General features: G+C 43.5%; 1 protein-coding gene across 2 annotated transcripts in view; it reads left to right on the forward strand.

Annotated features, from left to right (window-relative positions):
* Window positions 1–19,456, forward strand: part of Ntn4 (netrin 4) — a 104,112-nt gene that overhangs the window by 57,420 nt on the left and 27,236 nt on the right. For both annotated transcript variants that reach the window (XM_006988455.3, XM_016006929.2), the window contains exons 4-5: window positions 9,958–10,084; window positions 13,061–13,249. In XM_006988455.3, coding sequence (XP_006988517.1) covers window positions 9,958–10,084; window positions 13,061–13,249 — 316 coding nt within the window. The remainder of the gene's footprint in view (window positions 1–9,957; window positions 10,085–13,060; window positions 13,250–19,456) is intronic.

Genomic DNA, 19,456 nt, shown 5'->3' on the forward strand with positions numbered 1-19,456 from the left:
AACAGTTCTCTGCGATGAAGGGGATAATGCTGGGCACCCTCCTAAATCAGCAGTAATATGGTCTTATCTAAATGCCTCTTCAAAGGGCATTGCATTTTTTAGTTCAATGGTGTTATTTGCATTTTTACAGAAGAGGGGAAATCAAGCTCCCAGTGATACTAAAATGAGGAAGCTATCGAAATTATAAGACATTCGTGCTCGCTTCGGCAGCACATATACTAAAAAAAAATATAAGACATTCAAAACGCATTTATCTTTATAAAACATGTTGAAGTTCTATCTTTAGAAACAGATTCTTAAGGTTTTTTTTTTCCTTCTGTTTGTTTTTTTGGACTGGGTCCACAGCATGTAGCTCTGGCAGGACCAAAGCTTGCTAGGCCTTGACTGACCTTAACTTGTGGTCCCCCACCTCCGCCTCCCAGAATGATGGGGTGTCAGATTGTACACAGCACACTCAACCTCTTTATTACTCTTGTTCTTTAGAGACAGAGGCTCACGATGTACCCCAGGCTGCTCCTGAATAGCGTTATTCATTCGGTCCTCCTGCCTCAGCGCCCCAAGAAGCCGAGACCACAGCACAAGCCACCGTGTCTGGCTTCAAGTAGCCTTGAAAAAGCAATGGAAAAAAAAAGGAAAAGAAAAGAAGAAGAGAGGAAGGGGGAGAGGAGAGGGGAGAGAGAGAGACAGAGAGAGAGACAGACTGAGACTGGAATGTACCTCAGCTGGTCAAGCACTGTGGCAGTGGCCCGACCCTGTCTTCAAACCCTAGTACCACAAAACAAAACAACCCCTTCACGGGCTGGAGAGATGGCTCACTGGTTAAAGAGCACTGACTGCTCTTCCAGAGGACCCAGGTTCAAATCCCAGCACCCACATCTACTCACAACTGTCAGTAACTTTCAAGATCTGATACCCTCACACAGACATACATGCAGGCAAGACACCAATGCACATAAAATAATAAAAATAAATAAATAAACTCTTCACAGACACAAATGTTAAATGTGTCAGAACCAATCAGATGTGATACCAATTCAAATTAAAAATTAAAAAATATAGACAGATGTTGGCAAATACAAAAGTACAGAATTCTGAAGTGAGCCAGGCATGGCGGCTCTGACCTATGATCTCAGCACTTGGAAGGCTGAGGCAGGAGGGTTGCTTTGAGTTAGAGGCAAGCCTGGGCTACATAGTAAGTGGAAATAATAATTTGCATTCTTTCAACACAACTTATTTTCTAATACAATTGATTTGGTTACAGATATTGGTTTTCTACAACTTAGAGAGGTAAAAGAACTCAGTGATAATCACACTCACTATCAACCCAGAAAGCTTCACTAGCTAGGATACTTAGCAAGTGGGGTTCTCCTCCTCCATTGAAGAGTTTTTCTTCACAAATTTTTTCCAGCAGAGACAATCTGGCTAGTTAAACAGAGGATGAGGCAAAAAAAAAAAAAAAAAAAAAAATCCTTCTGGGAATGAGGTTTCCCAGTTGGAAGCTATCTGGGACTCTCCAGTCCACAGCTACAAACAGAAGTACTCCAGATCTCTGGCCTCAGAAAGGAGAGACCTGCTTTGTTCTGTTTAATTCTCTACAAAGTAGAAGAGCATCTCACAATTCCTTAAGAGCCCAACATTTAAAGTGCTCCAACTCACAAAAGAACAAAAACCCATGGTATTGAGAATGAGAATACTATACAATGAGAATAATTAACTCCTTTCAATTTGGCTTTTAAAAAAAGACTGAGTGTATTGGGGCTGGGGCGATAACTCAGGTGTTAAGAGCTCTGGCTGCTTTTCCAGAGGACCCGGGTTCCATTCCCAGCACCCACAGGAAAGGCTCATAACCATCTGTAACTCCAGTCTCAGGGGGTCCAACACCTCCTTCTGGCCTCTGTGTGTACATGGTACACAGACATACATGCAGGTGAAACACTCATAGACATATAAATAAATAGGTAGGTAGGTAGACAGACAGAATTTTACAGTCTGAGTGGAAGGGGAGTTATAGTTTTTCACTTACAGTTTTTTGGCTTTCGGTTTTTTTATTTTTTCATTTGTTTTGTTCACTACTTTATATTAAGTTGGCTGGATGAACTTGGGTGAACTTGGGTGGGGGTCATTTATGCGGATGAGGGCAATGTCCAGTGGTTACACCATTGAGGAATACGATTCCCCTTGCCCTTGCAACCTTTACCTGCCCATGGGTTCCTTCAGGATGGGGGGGGCGGTGCTTTACAAGCCCCTTCCCTATCCATGCTGGAATGTTACTGGCCCAGTCTTATGCAGGTCCTGTGCCGACGTCTGCCATGTCACGTCCAGAACACAGCATTTTACACTGTTCCTTCCTGTACGCCAACTATTTATTTATTTATTTATTTATTTATTTATTTATTTATTTATTTATTTATTTTATAGAGGGGGAGGAGTCGAGACAGGGTTTCTCTGTGTAGCCCTGGCTGTCCTGGATCTCACTCTGTAGACCAGGCTGGCCTCGAACTCACAGAGATCCGCCTGCCTCTGCCTCCCCAGGGCTGGGATTAAAGGCGTGTGCCACCACCACCTCTTACGTTCTTCTCCACCCCTCCTTGCTGGATACTTACTTGTGGCAAGTGTGGAAAACTGTGCCCAGTCTTCCTGTATTCCCTTATCCTCAAAACAACCTGGCATTACCACAAATCCAGGCCAACTCTATCCTGAAGAACTGAGCGTGTGTGTGTGTGTGTGTGTGTGTGTGTGTGTGTGTGTGTGTACACATACGTACCTATGCATACCTACACACAGGCACATGCATGCCGCAAGTGTGGAGCTCGGAGGACAGCATGTAGGAGTTGGTTCTCTCCTTCCGCCCTGTGGGTTTCAGAGATCAGATTCAGGCCAGTCTGGGCGGGCAGCATCCTCACCCACTGACCCATCTTGCCAGCTTCCAAAAAGTTGTTGAAGGGCACACTGGCCCACGACACACCAGCATCATTTAGAGATCACTCTGAGCTGGTTTGGGCCAAGTGGATCCCTCAAAATCTGCCCTCCAGGTCTTACAAACACGGGTTAGGTTGGGAACTCAGGAGTCAGACTACTGGAGTTCAAGTCATTCTATCAGCCAGTCCTTGAAGTCTGGACATTTGGACAAATTATTTAAGCCCTCCGGGCCTTGGTTTAATCCATTCTGAAAGTGGGCAATGCTAATTATTCCTGCCTTCTAGTAAGGTTTCTGTGTGAACCAAGTTAATTAATATTTATATGGTGCCTAGAACAACACACGGCACATTGTAGAAGCTGTACAATGTAATCACTACTATTATTATTATCCACCATCATCCATGGCAGATCCACATTGCAGCAGTTCTCTCCGAGACACTCGGGTATGAACGAATACAGCCTTTACGGAAAGCACGTTGGTCGTGTGGCATTCACTAAAGAACTGTGGGGAACTCATGCCTACTTCACATGCAGAGCTACCTCCCAGCCTTCTCGGCCGTTTTAGATAAATGGCTAAGGTCCTCAATGTCCTGCTAAACATATATCAACGGAAGGGGAAAAAGCACGTATTTACTGATAACCTATTATATTGTAGTTGGGGAAATTCAAAGAAACGGCAGCCCCTGTTTCCTGCAAGAGTTTATAATCTAGTGGAGAGAGAGATACGCATTTTGGTTCTCACGCAGAGTGCAGAAGCTTAGCCTTTCCTTCAGAAATTTGCATTGGCTCCATTCATGCTTTCTCCCAAGTGTCAGTCAAGGGCTGGTCTTGGCAAATTAATGAAGGAGGCAAAGTCTGTCTCTGGCCCCTTTCCTCTCTGCCTAACACATTCCTTTCAGTTCCTCCAGGAAGTCCATTCCTCCTCCAAGCTACTCCGTCTCCAGCTGTAGGATTAAGCCGATATGCATAATCTCCCCTGTTAGGGTTTCCACTCATCACATCAGGTGTATTTCTGTCAGGAGCTCAGGAACCCGGCACATCACTAGAGCTGAAGAACAGATCTCTACGAGAAGCATTTCAGGGTTGAGGCTAGAGGCAAAGAACAGTCTCAGATTCGAACCAACTTTCCTTCTGTATCTGAAATGGCTTTTCCCTCTCTACCTATCCACACAGCCCACGCTGTCTGACACCAGCTGTTTTAGTTAGTGTTCTGGTACAGCCTGAAGATTAAAACTACACAGCGCTCTGCTTCCTTGCTTTCTCCCTGTCTGTATTATTAGGTGAGGACTGGAACTCCCCTCAACCTATTTTGTCCACCCTGACAGAATGCTTCAAGCTAGCCTGTTGTTAGAATTCCTCTCTTGTCATGCAGAAGTTCGTTCCTTCAGACGCTAATCCTTTTCTATAAGGAGGACATACTTTCTCTTAATCAGTTTTTCTTCCCATTTGGTCTTAAGAGGCCACACGGCTTCTTCCCACTCTCTAGGTGATTTGTTAGAGCTAAACAGAGACCCGTGACTGCCACGGTCGTCACGGCCATCAAGTGTGCATTGTTGGCTCACAGGCTGTCTTCTTTCCACACCTGCTTTTTTAAGGTTCTACGATGGTATGACACGATGTTCATTTTCTACTAGAATTCAAAGTGGCACAGTAATGACAATAAAACCATGTGTATGTAAGTTATCACAGGGCCGGGCGGTGATATCACATGCCTTTAATCCCAGCACTCGGGAGGCAGAGGCAGGCAGGAGAATCTCTGTGAGTTCGAGACCAGCCTGGTCTACAGAGTGAGATCCAGGACAGGCACCAAAACTACATGGAGAAACCCTGTCTCAAAAAACAAAAACAAACTAATTAATAATAATAATAAGTTATCACAGACAAGAAAATTACTCCATTTTTGAAATTCAACAATGTCTTCATATGAAGTTATAAAACATGTCTCCCATTAACTTACATGATTGTTTTCTGTAGGATCTGAATAAAAGACTCAAACGGTGGTTGTACCTTTCTCGGAAACGGTAGGGAGTCCTAGAGAACTTAGCATATGTTGAGTCTCGTGAAACACTAGCCCTTTTGAAATGGTGAAAGTCCATGGGGGACATCATCACTAGGTAACCAAGGGCATGGCTATTGGGGAGAAATCATTAGAACAATCTTTAAGATGGTTTTGGCAGTCCCTAAGCCAAGTGAAGCGCCATCTCCGGACTGTTCATGCTCATTCATTTATCTGTGCTATGTACATTAGGGCAAGAAATAAGAAATGTGCTCTTGGCTCTTCTGTGTTTCATGTCAGAAGTTTCTGACATTGGTGAGAGGGGACAGAACCCCCTGACAGTCCAGAAAGGACTGTGGATTGTGACTCACTGTCTGCAGTTGAACAGAGTCCAAAGTGCAAAGACACAGGCCTTGATATTGCTTCAGTTTTCTTAAGGACCCCAAAAGTTTTTTAAAGGTCACCCAAGCCAATCTTCCACCTAATATTTAAATATTCTATAACATCTCTGGGCTGGAGAGGTGGCTCAGTGGTTAAGAGTATGTGCTGCTCTTGCAGAGGACCCAAATTTGGTTCCCAGCTCCTTATTTAGAGGTTCATAAGTGCCTGTTAGCTCCAGCTTCAGGGGATCTGACACCCTCTTCTGGAGTCTGCAGGTGCCAGCACTCACATGTGTACATACCCATGTACAGACACACAGATTAATTTATATATTTATATATATATATATATATATATATATATATATACAATAAAATCAATCTTTTTTTAAAAATCTACATTTAAAAATCTACATCTAAGCCGGGCGGTGGTGGCACACACCTTTAATCCCAGCACTCGGGAGGCAGAGGCAGGCGGATCTCTGTGAGTTCGAGGCCAGCCTGGTCTACCAAGTGAGTTCCAGGAAAGGCGCAAAGCTACACAAAGAAACCCTGTCTCGAAAAACCAAAAAAAAAAAAAAAAAAAATTTACATCTAAATAAATAAATGGTTGTTCAATCACAAGCACTTAATACTATCGGTAACCAGGTTCCCGCCATCCCACCATCTCTTGCTCTGACCAATGACAATGTCAACCACATGACAGTTGACCACTGGAAGTCAAAATGAACCAAGAAAAAAGAAAAACAGAACGTTGCTCTCCCAGGCCAATCTTCTGACAATGAATCGGAAAGGCAATCGTGACTGATTTGGGGCCCCGCCTAAATTCTTACGTGTACAGCCTCAAGTGGGAAAAGATGATACTTTCCTTTTCCTGTCCATCTGATTTTAATATACAATTATTGTAACAAAATGGCACAGCTCATAATGAACACACTGGTCCAGTAATTCCTCCAACGACTTGTTTCACAAGTTACACAAGTACCTTTCTATGAGGAATGTGCTAAAAATGAGTAGAAAACAGGCTAATTTTAGTGGTAAATAGAATTGTATGTAATTATAAAAACTTCGGCTGGGAGGAAGTCGCACATGCCTTCAATCCCAGCACTCAGGAGGCAGAGGCAGGCAGGTGGATCTCTGTGAGTTCAAGGCCAGCCTGGTCTACAATGAGCTCCAGGACAGCCAAAGCTACACAGAGAAACCCTGTCTCGAGGAATGGGGGGGGGGGGAATTCTTTGGACATTGACAGAGAAATGTATTCTTAACATTAACAGAGGCATCTCTGAAACTCCTACAATATTCAGACACCTCCGGTAATTAGAAGTTGTGGTTTTGTGGTCAAGATTCATTCCTCATTTTCTAATTAGACAACCAGACAGCGGTGTTAGGTGACCTCTTGAGTACATAACTCCGTTTTCTCACTCTTTGCCTAGTTCCTGTTTATGTACCAAATAGGAGTTATGTTTAACTTGTTACTAAGGTTTCCTTTTTCTGTTTGCTCTCCAAGGAAGACCCAGTTTTACTTGCGAATTTTTCACGAGCATCAAATAGTGGGTGATCTTTCAAGCTTGAACAGCAATAGTCGTATCGCTGAGGAAGGATTTCTTGTTTCAAACTGTCTGGGTAATGATTTACAGCTATTTTTGGTAATTCTCAAAATGACAGCTCCTTGAATTTTTCTATGTGCGGAAAAATTTGCTGTCCCAGCATCCTCAGACCCTGGGAGGTCCATTTCAGTCCATGGCCGATGGGAACAAAGGAATGTTCTGGATGGAACAGAACTGTCAATGTTATCCTGTGATACACGTGAATGTTTGATGAGGTTACCACCAAGTGTCTGCGACCTCCTGAGGCCTAGAATTTGTGGGACAGAATAACCTGTGAGTTAGGTGAAATTAAACATAGGGTTTGGACATCCCAAGACTAAACCTGATAAACTGACTCTTAGCAACAACTGAGTTCTTGTAAGGAAAATTAACAGTACCTTTCAATATCATCTTTATATAGCCCTTGATAAGTGGATGCTAAAATAGTTCGAAAGGACACAAACAAGGAATAAAAATAATTACCTTTTAAAACCACAAATGTGCCCCAGGCAGTGGTGGCTCACACCTTGAATCCCAGGACTCGGGAGGCAGAGGCAGGCCTCTGTGAGTTCGAGGCCGGCTTGGGCTACAGAGTGAGATCCAGGATAGGCTCCAAAACTACACAGAGAAACCCTGTCTCAAATAAATAAAAAATAAAACCACAAATGTTACCAGAAAATACAGGTGGTGTCACTGGCTGGTGGGAGACATAAGCAGGGAGCAGGGGCGACAAAACAATACAAGAGGCAGGGAAAGAAAACGTATATCATTAGGCAAGAAGAAGAAAGTAGAAAGATTTTTTCTTGAAGGTGAAGAGAAGTGTAACGAACACACTTCCCAGTTATTTTTTTACTTAAAAAATCTTCACTGTGTCTGCACTGTCTCCAGGGTAAATTCCAGACTCTTGGAGCTGATGTTTGATGAATGCCATGATCTGGACCAAGCCTAGGCCTCTAATACATACTCTGGCTCCTTTACGGACTGTTCTTTGGACATCCCTTCGCAATTCTCATCATCTTCTTTTCCATCCAGGATGAAAAATCCTGTGTAGCCTTCAAGACCCAGCTTCCAAGACCACACTGCCTCATAGATCTCCCTTACACTTTAGTTTACAATGTTTACCTGTCCTGGGACGTGTCTTCCTCTCAGCTTGTTAGAACTGCAGCCCATCCATCAAGGCCAGATCGAACCCCATGCCTTTCGTCATGCCCTCCACATCTGTCAACCTCTAACCAATTCTAAATCTTTTGAATTCCAACATCGCTTTCATTCTTTTGCATGTATTTATTGTCTTGTTTATTCCTGCATTTTCCTGCATAAATCTCTTTGTTCCGACGGTACTATATCCTTCCCTTTATAAAAACTTATTTTTACTTTTAATTACATGTATATGTGTGCATGCACACATCCATGGGCACACGCACACACGAGAGCGCATGCACATGCAGAGGCGAGAGGTGTTGGATCTCTCTGGAGCTGGAGTTCCAGGCAGCTGTGGGCTTCCTGATACGGATGCTGGGAATTGAACTTGGGTTGTGTCTCCTCTTGAAAAGCAGTCTATGCTCCTAACCACTATCTCATCAACCACCCAAATCCTTTATTGTTTATTATTATTATTATTATTATTATTATTATTATTATTATTATTATTATTAATGTGTTGCCTGTATGTGCACCACGTGCAGTGCCTGTTGCCCACAGAGGCCACAAGGTCTTAGATCTCTGGGATTGGAGTTAGAGATGGTTGCGAGCCACCACGTAGGTGCTGGGAATCAAGCCTCTAGAAGAGCAGCCAATGCTCTGAACCACTGAGCCATCTCTCCAGCCACCACCAACTCCTTTCTTAAAGGAAAGAAATGCTGTGGCTCCAGAAATGGTCCTGCAGTTAAAAGTGCCTTTGGTTTTTCCAGAGGACCCGGGTTCAGTTCCCAGGACCCAGGACAGGAAGCTCACAACTGCCTGTAACTTCCGCTCTAGGACTCCAGCGCCCTCTTCTGGCCTCTGAGGGCACTGAACACATGTGACATATATTCGCATACACACATAAGTAAAAATAAACAGGAAGGAGACGCTTTGTGTACCAAACTCAGTGTGCCATAGTGATGGTCCCTTCTAGGTCATCAATAAATATTCATTAGCTGATTGACATGATTCGTCACCTTTATGCTGAATTATTTCAAATACTCAAGAGAAACTTGCAGATTCGTATTGATGGACCCCATTCAGAGCTGCTTTACAAAGTTTCATATCTGTGGTCACTGTATCAGCATTCAGAGATGCACTTTGGCACTGGACTCCATGGTGATTCCTACTAGGTGACACTAATGTTATCAATGAAACAAGAGCCAAAAATATTTGCTTAAGAATTCTACTAAAGCATTCTTCTCTGAGAAACACACTGTTTTAGATGACCCCCAAGAATTCAGTTGTGGGGTCAAAAGAGAAGCCCAGTAATTATGATTTAAAAAAATGTATTCAGTGTCTTAGCAATATTTATTAGGCCCTTCGATCAATTTTACTTCTAGGAAATACATTTAAGAGAAGTAAAAAGTCATAACGGGGCTGGGGAAATGGTTCAGTGGTTAGCGAGGCACACACTCTACCACAAAGCTACATGCTCTTGACATGTTTGTCGAGAAAGGCCTTCACTGCATTTTAAGACACTAGAAATATGTGTGTGTACATATTCAAATGTTGATATTAATGTCTTTTGAAAAGATTACAAATTTCTAAATTTTCTACCGTAAAGATGCATTATTTTGTGCTAAGAATTTTTTTAAAAACTAAGGATATATCTAAATATTTACCCAATACCACAGAATTTCTCATTAGGTTCATAGATTCTAGAGTCAAGAAAAAGTATTCTTTCTTATTTTATTTTCTTTTTCTTTCTTTCTTTCTTTTTTTTTTTTTGAGTTAACCACGAGACAGACTAAAAGAATTCTCCCTCATGCTAGCTAACTTCTTCAAGAAAGTGAATTAATGTCTTCCGACTTAAAAGCGGCTGGTGGAGGGAAGGGGGAATTTCTTCCTTAGCGACGCGGCGGGTGCTCACAGCTCTCACTGTCGTTTGTAGGTGCACGGGAAGTGTATGTGTAAACACAACACAGCCGGCAGCCACTGTGAGCATTGTGCTCCCTCGTACAACGACCGGCCCTGGGAGGCGGCCGACGGCAGAACCGGGGCTCCGAACGAGTGCAGAAGTGAGTAGCAACCTCCACGACTCAAAAGCTTTCTTTGTAGACTCCCCTTATCTGTGAATGCCTCGTTATCTCCTGACACACAATACAGAGTGGTGGGTGACAGAAGCGAGGCACAGACATACCCATATCGCCGCCCGGCACGACTCCAACCCTCGGAAACAAGTTGGTTTGTAAAGCGGCCAATAGGGCCGAGAGGCCAAGAATGTGCTGTTTGCTTGGATCCTTGCAGGACCTAAATGCTGTCCCTGAGAACCTGACATGATACAAACATGTGTAGACACAGGAGCGACTGAGGACGACAGTGTCCAACAGCTCTCCCAGCTGTGATAGGAATGATAACCATGAGAACAGCTCTTTTAAATTCAGTGCACAAAACAACCCAGTGGAGCCGATCAATCAGTAAGATTAAATGTCTTGCCAGAGTTAGGGAATGAAGGGATGAGGACTCGATCCCAAGTCTTCAGGGTCCTATTAGCTACTGTCCTCACTGATGGATCAGACCTGCAATTAAACCAGGAAGTCGAGAACGGGATTGTTTTACTGGGACTAATTTTGGGTTTGCATTTGGAGATTAGATAAGGGAAGACAGAACATGGGAAAATGAACCATTTTTCTATTTTCAGTTTAAATGTTCAGAGTCTCGTCCAGTGGTAGCGGGTAATCATTCAAGTGGTCAGATGCTCTGAGAAACACGTGGTCACAGAAATGTGCCCAGTCCCAAGCCTGTTTTAGGAGGATTTGTAACTCTTGTGTCTGCTCATGTTTGTACCATGTCAGGGTCTTGGGGACAGCATTTGGGTCCCCCAAAGTGTCCAAGCAAATAGTACATTCCTGCCCGCTCAGTCCCCATTGCCTGCTTTGAAACTGTCTGTACCGTGAATAAATTTCCGAGAAGTCTCTCCCCGTACACAATCCGGAATCAGAACGGATTTGTTTCTAAGAAATGTAAAGGATTTCCTCTTAGCATAAATATCAAATTACCTTATGTCTTTTAAAGATATGAGTCTGGGAAAAATATCACGACACATCAAGGAAACAATGAAAAAAAATGCACTAGCATTTTCAAATACAGATGACTTCCGGGGTGGGGGTAGGGGGCTATCTGGATTCTTATCCTAAATCACTTATCAAGTGAATCTAAAGAATGTCTCCTAAATTCCTAGAGTGCCATTGTGGTCCTTCCCATGGAAACTCACTGCATATCTAAATACACATGGACACAGAGACATGTCACGGGGAACTAAAGACTGATAAGCTTAGAGATGCCATTGGGAAATTATTACATAAGGAATACCGAGGCCTCCTCTATAAACTGAGGCTTCAATGGGAGACTTCCTTATATTCACCAAGTTACAACAGCTGAGAATGTTACTCCATAGAAGATAACTCAAACTAACCCTGAAGGCTCAGCCCTGTGATCTCAGTTACTTGGAAGGCTAAGGCAGGAGACTCCCAAGATCAAAGGCTGCCAGGGCTATAAAGTGAGTTCAAGGATAACCTGGGCAACCAAGTGAGATTGTCTCAAAATAAAAAGTAAAAAAGTGGGCCAACAGTAAGACTCAACTTGTAAAGGTGCCTGCCACCAAGCCTGATGACCTGAGTTCGATTCCCAGGCTCCACACAGAGGAAAGAGAAGAACAACTGAATTCCAGCTGGAATGCATATGGTGGAAGGCAAGAACTGATTCCTGCAAATTGTCCTCTGATATCCACACGTGTGCAGTGGTGTGTACATATGCATGCGCGTGCGCGCGCGCGCACACACACACACACACACACACACACACACACACACACAGCACCTAGCATGTGTGAAGCCCTAGGTTTGATCTTAGTACCCCAAAAGAAAGATACTTAGGCTCTGTCCACTGTCCATCAGACATTTCTTCCCAGCCTCATGGGTGAGCATGAATTATAGTTTGTATCTGCAATATACATTGTTATTTTCAAATAATGCCATGAGTCTTAAGTTTTCTCCCACAGAGGCAAGAGACCCACTGAGCCTTAGAAAGTAGCAGGAATAGAAATAGTCAAGTGTCACCATCGAAGAGGAAAACTGGTGACCTCTCAAACCTCTTTCCAAAATAGATGCCAACCTCAGTCAGTCTACAGGGTAACCAGAACAGCTTTGCTTGAATGGATATATCTTCACTTTGAGAGATGTTTTAATTTCCTTCCCAGTTGCTATGACTAAATACTCTGACAAAAGCCATGTATAGGGTTTATTCTGGCTTGTAGCTCAAGGGTACAGTCCATCACGGCAGGAACGTCGAGTACAGGAACTTGAGGCCGTGGTCACCAGGCATCCACAATCAGGAAACAGGCAACGGGGAATGCATGCTGGTGCTCAGCTCTTTTCTCCATTTCCTGCAGTCCAAACTCCCCGCTCAAGGATTGGCCTTGGTCCACAATTATGATGGGTCCTCCCACATCAATTAACATGATGAAGATAATTTCCAGGCGTGCTGAGGCCAATTTCCCAAGGAGTCTAGATTCTGTCCAGTTAACAATTAACACTAACCATCACGATGACCTTCAGGCATATACTAACGCTTTAAAATACCAATATACGGTGGGCAGTGGTGGCGCACGCCTTTAATCCCAGCACTGGGGAGGCAGAGGCAGGTGGATCTCTGTGAGTTCGAGGCCAGCCTGGGCTACCAAGTGAGTCCCAGGAAAGGCGCAAAGCTACACAGAGAAACCCTGTCTCGGGAAAAAATAAATAAATAAATAAAATACCAATATACAATGAAAAAAGGAAGTCTAGATAAGAAGTGTAGTACTCGGATCAAAGGAAAGCAAGATAGCTCTTAATACATTCCTTTTTGTATTGTTTTTATTCCTGTGCTATATACTCTCCAGTAAATAAATACAATTTAAATGTAGCGATGACGTTATCCTATGGTGACATGTTGACCATTGGAGAACCCGTCGCTGTGTTTTTTTTAATGTCCCTCCTCGGCTGTTTCATCGCCAGCCTGCAAGTGCAATGGGCACGCCGATACCTGTCACTTCGACATCGGTGTGTGGGAGGCTTCAGGGAATCGCAGCGGTGGCGTCTGCAGCAACTGCCAGCACAATACCGAAGGCCAGAACTGCCAACGCTGTAAGCCGGGTTTCTACCGCGACCTCAGGAGACCCTTCTCTGCCCCAGATGCTTGTAAAGGTAAGCACGTGCGCGGTGCCCGTGGCCATCTCTGCAAACGAGACGTATCTCACTGCCCTCCCCTTGGCTGGCCCAAGGGAGAAAGTTTATGAAATCCTCTGACATTACACTTGGAAGATACCAGCTCATTTCTTATCGATAGGAGCCAAGAATTTTCAACCTGTTCAGTCAAAACAGTCCAAGACTCAGGAAGGGAATCGCCTTTTCTTGCCCCTGATAAAGAAATTTCCTTGGTGCCACATGAGACTTAGTGATGAAGTGGGAAATATGAGTACACAATAAGCAAAAATATACTGATGGGATATTGTGGTCACTTACACTGTGGGTGTGCTACCATTCACCTGCCCAATGACCTTAAACACCTGAAAAAACACAAAAATCAAGGGTTTTCATGCCATGATGGATGTACTTCAGTTGACATTGCTCCAGTGTATCCTGTTAGCATGGCTAATTCAGGACATAGTAATTTTATGCTCTCTCTTCCAACACTGAATTCACAGGCTCAGTTCTGCTTCTCTGTTGGCACAGCTCCCAGAAGTTTACTTGAGGGGAGAATAGGATTTTAAAAGGTCTGCCTCCTGTGGGTGGCATTGCCACACGGGAGTTTGAAGCATACATGCAGAGCCAAAGCCTTGTCCGGTGGGATGCAAAGCCTAAATACCCACGTTGGGATCCGCAAACCTCTCAACCAGAAGTTCTTAGACAAAAGAAACCACCTGCTTCTCATTGGCTGTCGATGATCATGTCCTTTATATTGAGAACTCCGGGTTCTGGCTTGAAATCAGTGATTGGACGGGGGGCAATACAACAGGGAAGGAGCATTCTGGGACACCACCCCATCCCATCCCACCCCAACCCCTCTTTTTTAAAGGAAAAAACAAACTGCTCTTTAAAAAGCATATTTTGAACTTCAAGGAAACGGTGAAATCTCCAGGAGCAGTTTAGCGGGCTCCTCGTCGCAAACTTTGTCTTTTAAGCAGCGGAGGGTAGAGAGCAGTGGAGCTCACCTTTTCCATCAAACTCCACATCTGCACTCGCCTCGGAGTACTGCACTAGGAATACTCACCTCCCCCAGATCCTTGCTTGTATCCAGACTCTCATTTTAACAGGTGACTCCGCTGCTACTAACTGGCTGTTTCCGATCCTATGCCGGTTACTAAAAGCTCTTCTGTCTTCAATTTCTTAAATACAAAATTATTCCGTGTCGTGTTGAAATGAGGACTAAGATACAATAAATTCATCAGAGAATGTGTTTAACACATCACCCGTACCATAGAAACACAGTTAATACGTCAAAAATAGTTGTGCCTGGGGCTGGAGAGATGGCTCAGTAGTTAAGAGCACTCACTGACTGCTCTTCCAGAGGACCTGGGCTTGGTTCCCAGCACTGACATGGTGGCTCACAACTGTCTATAACTCCAACTCCAGAGGACCTGATGCCCTCTTCTGTCTTCTGTGGGTACTGCACACATGTGGTGTATACACACACACACACACACACACACACACACACACACACACACGCAGGTAAAACACCCATACACATAAGATAAAAATAGATAAATCTTTAAGAAAAAAGTAGTTACATCTTCAAAGTCTATTGGGACTAAAACAAAAATTCTTATCTATATGTGCTGACTAAAAGAACTGCCTACAGAATTGCTTCAATTTGGAGACTGTTCAACCCCATTTGTGTCAGGCGTGTTTAAAGAGGTGGGGGTGTGTATGTGCATATCCCATAGCCTCAGACCACTAAGACAAATGTCTAAAAATCAAATACAAGAGGAAGGGAAAAAGAACTTGTCATTGAGTAACCTAGATGGCTCTCATAGGAAAATGGGCAAACTTTTCTAATGTGTGTAACAATATCTTCAAATACGACATTGTTCAGTGTACCTAATGTGTTCACTTACTTGTCCACCCATCTATCCATTTGGTGACTACCGATTGAGGGCCTATTATGTGCTGAGAGCGTAGGGTGCCTCAGGGAACAGAACAGAAATCCTGGCCTCTGAGGAGCATCTATTCTAGTAGAAGCCGGTAAGGACGGTTGATAAATATGTAATATGCAAGAAGGTTGCAAGTGCTGGCATTACCAATGTAGAAAGATTAAATCATGGTTAGCAGGATGGAGAGTGCCACACAGAAGAGCAGGAAGAGGGCTGACCAAGTGCTATACTGAATAGGATAAGAAGGGATGGGGGTGTCACCATTAGGTGGGCAAGATGAGCCGAGACTGAAGACAGTGAGAAACGTTGTAGGCAGAGGGAATGCCCAGAGCAAGTATTCCAAGACAGGAAGGCGCCTACTACGTCCAGACTCATGGAGGTCAAGATGTCCGCATTAGAACAGGGGTTGGGAAGTTGTCGGGGAGGAGACTAGAAAAGGGACCCGGGCAGGGGGGGATTTCTGTGTAGCTATGGACAGCGGTGTCAGCCCTTCGGCTTTGACCAGGATCTGAGCAGGGAAGGCGGCTTCCTTTTCAAAGGGTGGTTCTCGTCTTATACACGGGCAGCTCCTATCATACTTGTGCTTTTCTCATTCGACTTCGGTGAAAGTTAACAAACTAGTGATTTCCAAAATGTCACCCCCAGGGGCGGACCAGCAGTGTCAACAGGGAAATGTTAGATGTGCACAGGCTTAAGCACCAACAGAGACCAAACAAATTCAGAAAGTCTGTTGATGGGAGTCACGAATCTGAGTTTTAACAAACCCTCCAGGTCATAGGCCACACTGATGCACAGGAAAGTTTGGAAAACACTGATATAAATGTGCTCCCGCCACAATTTTATCATGGTTAAAAGCGATCTCAATTTCTGACATTTCACCAACATTTGAGCATCATTATGGGATAGCAAACAGTCATTTCCATTAAAGAGTAGAAGGCCAAACAGAACAGTGAAAGAAACACAGAAAGGTTCTTGGTGTTGGGTAGATTTTAGAGAGCCTTGCCCACTGTCTTAAACATGTTCATGTTCACTGAGCAGGGCATAGCGGTGCATACCTTTAATCCCAGCACCTGGGAGGCAGAGGCAGGAAGATCTCTCTAAGTTCGAGGCCATCATGGTATACATAGTGAGTTCTAGGACAACCAGAGCTATATATAGTGAGACCCTATGTCAAAAAAAAAAAAAAAAAGTTTCTAGGACGCAGGAAGCCATTGCAGAATTTTAATTAGTAAAGTATTATATATTTGCAATATACTTTAATGATGTATAATTTCAATTCGTTTAAAAGCATTATATATTATTCACTAACTTTTATTATTTTAAAAAATATATCTCTGTGTATTTGTGCGTGTGTGTGAGTGTGGGCACATGTGCATGTATGGGGGTCAGAGGACAACTTTCAGGAGCTGGCTCTTGTTTTTTACCTGGGTCTCTCTTGTTTCTGCTGTTCTGCTCTAGACCTCAGACTAGTTGGCCCACAAGCTTCCAAGAGATCTCACTGTTCCCGAATCGACCTCTCTCCCCACCATAGATTCTTATTTTGAATTCTGTGTGCGTGTACGTCTGTGTGTGGTTACGTGCACACGAGGGCAAAGTGCCCTCAGAGATGAGGACCTCGAATCCCTCTGAGCTGGAGTTGGGGTGGTTGTAAGCCACCCAAGACGAGTGCTGAGAACCAAACTCAAGTCCTCTGCTAGAGCAACAAGAGCTCTTATTGCTGAGCTAATTTCTCCAGCCTCTGCCCGCTCCTGATCCTGTTTGTTGTTTGTTTGTTTGTTTATTTATTTAGGTTTTTCGAGACAGGGTTTCTCTGTGTAGCTTTGCACCTTTCCTGGATCTCGCTCTGTAGACCAGGCTGGCCTGGAATTCATAGAGAACCGCCTGGCTCTGCCTCCCGAGTGCTGGGATTAAAGGTGTGCGCCACCACTGCCGGGCTTGTTTTTTTAATAGCGGGTTCTAGGGATCAAATTCAAATCAGGCTTGCATGGTGAGCACGTTTGCCCTATAAACCATCTCTATGGCCCTTACCATGATTTTGGGGTTTTTGTGGTTTTTTTTGGCTTTTATAAAATTTTATTTAAAAAAAAGCCACATGAAGAATTAAAACATGTGAAACTCATTTTTGAATGAGTCTGACCAATAGAAAAAGAAAAAGTGAATAAGTTTACTGGCAGAATTGGAGCCAAAATGAGTTATCTCCAATTTTAGTTTTTTGTTTTATTTGGGGATTTTGCTACTATTCTGTGACAAGCTATGATTCCTATGCTTGTCGAATGTAAAAAGGCTGTTTAAAACAACAACAACAACAACAAAAACTCTAGCTTTTTAAGACCTAAAATACTCACAGATCCAGAGTTTTATATAAAGGGTATAAAAGAAGAAATATAAAACAAAAAAAGATCCCTTATCAGGAGACCAATGGTGTCCCAATGAAAACTCTATAATAGCACATTAAGACATTCTCAGAACAAAACTAAACAAAACCACAAATGGCATTTGTCCGATTGAGTTCTTCAATCTCTTCAGCTATCCTGAGATTCACTTCCCTTCTGGGCTCCTGAAAGGGTCAAAGTATGAAACTACTCTAATAAGCCATATTGCGGATCATGCCTAGTCAGCAAATATGTGTACGGTGCTCAGTGTACCACAGAGGGGAATTGAGGAAACGGTTGATACTAGTCTGGCATTTTAGGATGGTTTTCAGGAGGTGGGTGAGGTACCGGGGAAGGCCTATTTTTTCTTGTCTCTACATAGCCACTGCACTACAGAGTAGATGATTCCATCTACCTCATGAATACTCCAGGGTACATGAGGTCACATCCATGTCCACTTTCTCCCAGAATACAATGTCTAGTTAATTTCCCCTTTCTGAGCTGGCAATACGTCTCAGAACGTAGCAATCCCGTTCTTCTGTCTAAATCCTCTCCATATCTTGTGTCCAGCTGGCATTTATGTTCCATGCCATTCTCTTTATTTCCATACCAGGGTCTACCTATCAACTGTTTCCCTGGGTGTCCTCTCCAGCTATTAACTCTGATGACACACGAGATCCGTTGTGCGTGTGATGTACAGACTCATATGAGGTGCCCTTATAGAGAATCACTACAGTTAGGATCTTCTCTCCATCAGTTTCTATTTTTTTGGAATTTCAAGGAAACAGGTTGATTTAAAAAAAAAAAAAATCCAGACTATTTCCTTGTGTGACTCCATTAACAGCATGTATGATTTTGTACGATTTCGCTCAGATTAACGGTGTTATTGTTTTTGTTCCACTGAGGTTGCCAAGGCAGAGGAGTAACCTGCCCTCTGTGTGTGGTCCAGAGACTAATCTCATTGGCATCATCTGGTTGTTGCTCAGAAATGCAGAGCCTCTGATCCCAACCCAGATGAAGTCAAAACCTCACTTTAACAAATCCTCGTGTGGCTGTGTTTTCTTAGAGGTTGAGAGGGCTGCAAAAACACTTTCCAATGAAGATTAAGAGTATTCGAGCGCTTTTGTAGAGTTAAATTGCGTTAAGTGAGTTAGCCAGGATATCTACTTAAACCAACATGCAAATCAACCAAAGATTTTTATCTCTATTTGTGTGCATAGAAACTTAGAATTTTAAAATACATTTGAAGAAGTTTACTGAGAGAGAAAAACAGAAATCTAGATTAGATGTGTGTGATCCCCTGTAGAACTTTGATTCCATGAAATGCTCATAGAAATTCCAAGAAGGGATGTTTTCCTAGGCCCGTCAATTTAGGAAGTGAGTCGGCTTAAGTGTCCTTGACTCTGAGACTCCCCGAGGCCCACTTTGCTGCTGTCCACTGTAAATCTTTCATCGAGTGGCCATTATCTATGAGAAGACTTCACTTAAAGACATTTATGGTCCACCTTGTCAAGCACCAGGTCTGTAAGATGTCAGGGTCTTCCTGAAAAGGCCTCACGTGCTTGATGGGAAGAAACTTACAGGAACAGATCTCATCAACAGATACACTGATGTGGTGTGACATGATGGACGGGCCCTGGCTGACACCCCACCTCCACCCCCCACCCCCACCCCACCCCCCGAGTGCACAGTACTCTCTGTTCACTCTCCAACGGGCTGGCTGTGAACCGACTCATTGAACGTTTTCAAAAGTGCTTTGGTATAAGTACTATTAGGATCTCTGTGTTCAAAAGTGCTTCTATATAAGTACTATTAGGATCTCTGTGTCACAGGAGGGAAAGACATACTGCATGCCCTGGGGAGAGGCTGGGAATCAAATGAGGACA

This window comes from Peromyscus maniculatus, chromosome 18 (genome assembly GCF_049852395.1).
Source record: "Peromyscus maniculatus bairdii isolate BWxNUB_F1_BW_parent chromosome 18, HU_Pman_BW_mat_3.1, whole genome shotgun sequence".
Lineage (NCBI taxonomy): Eukaryota > Metazoa > Chordata > Mammalia > Rodentia > Cricetidae > Peromyscus > Peromyscus maniculatus.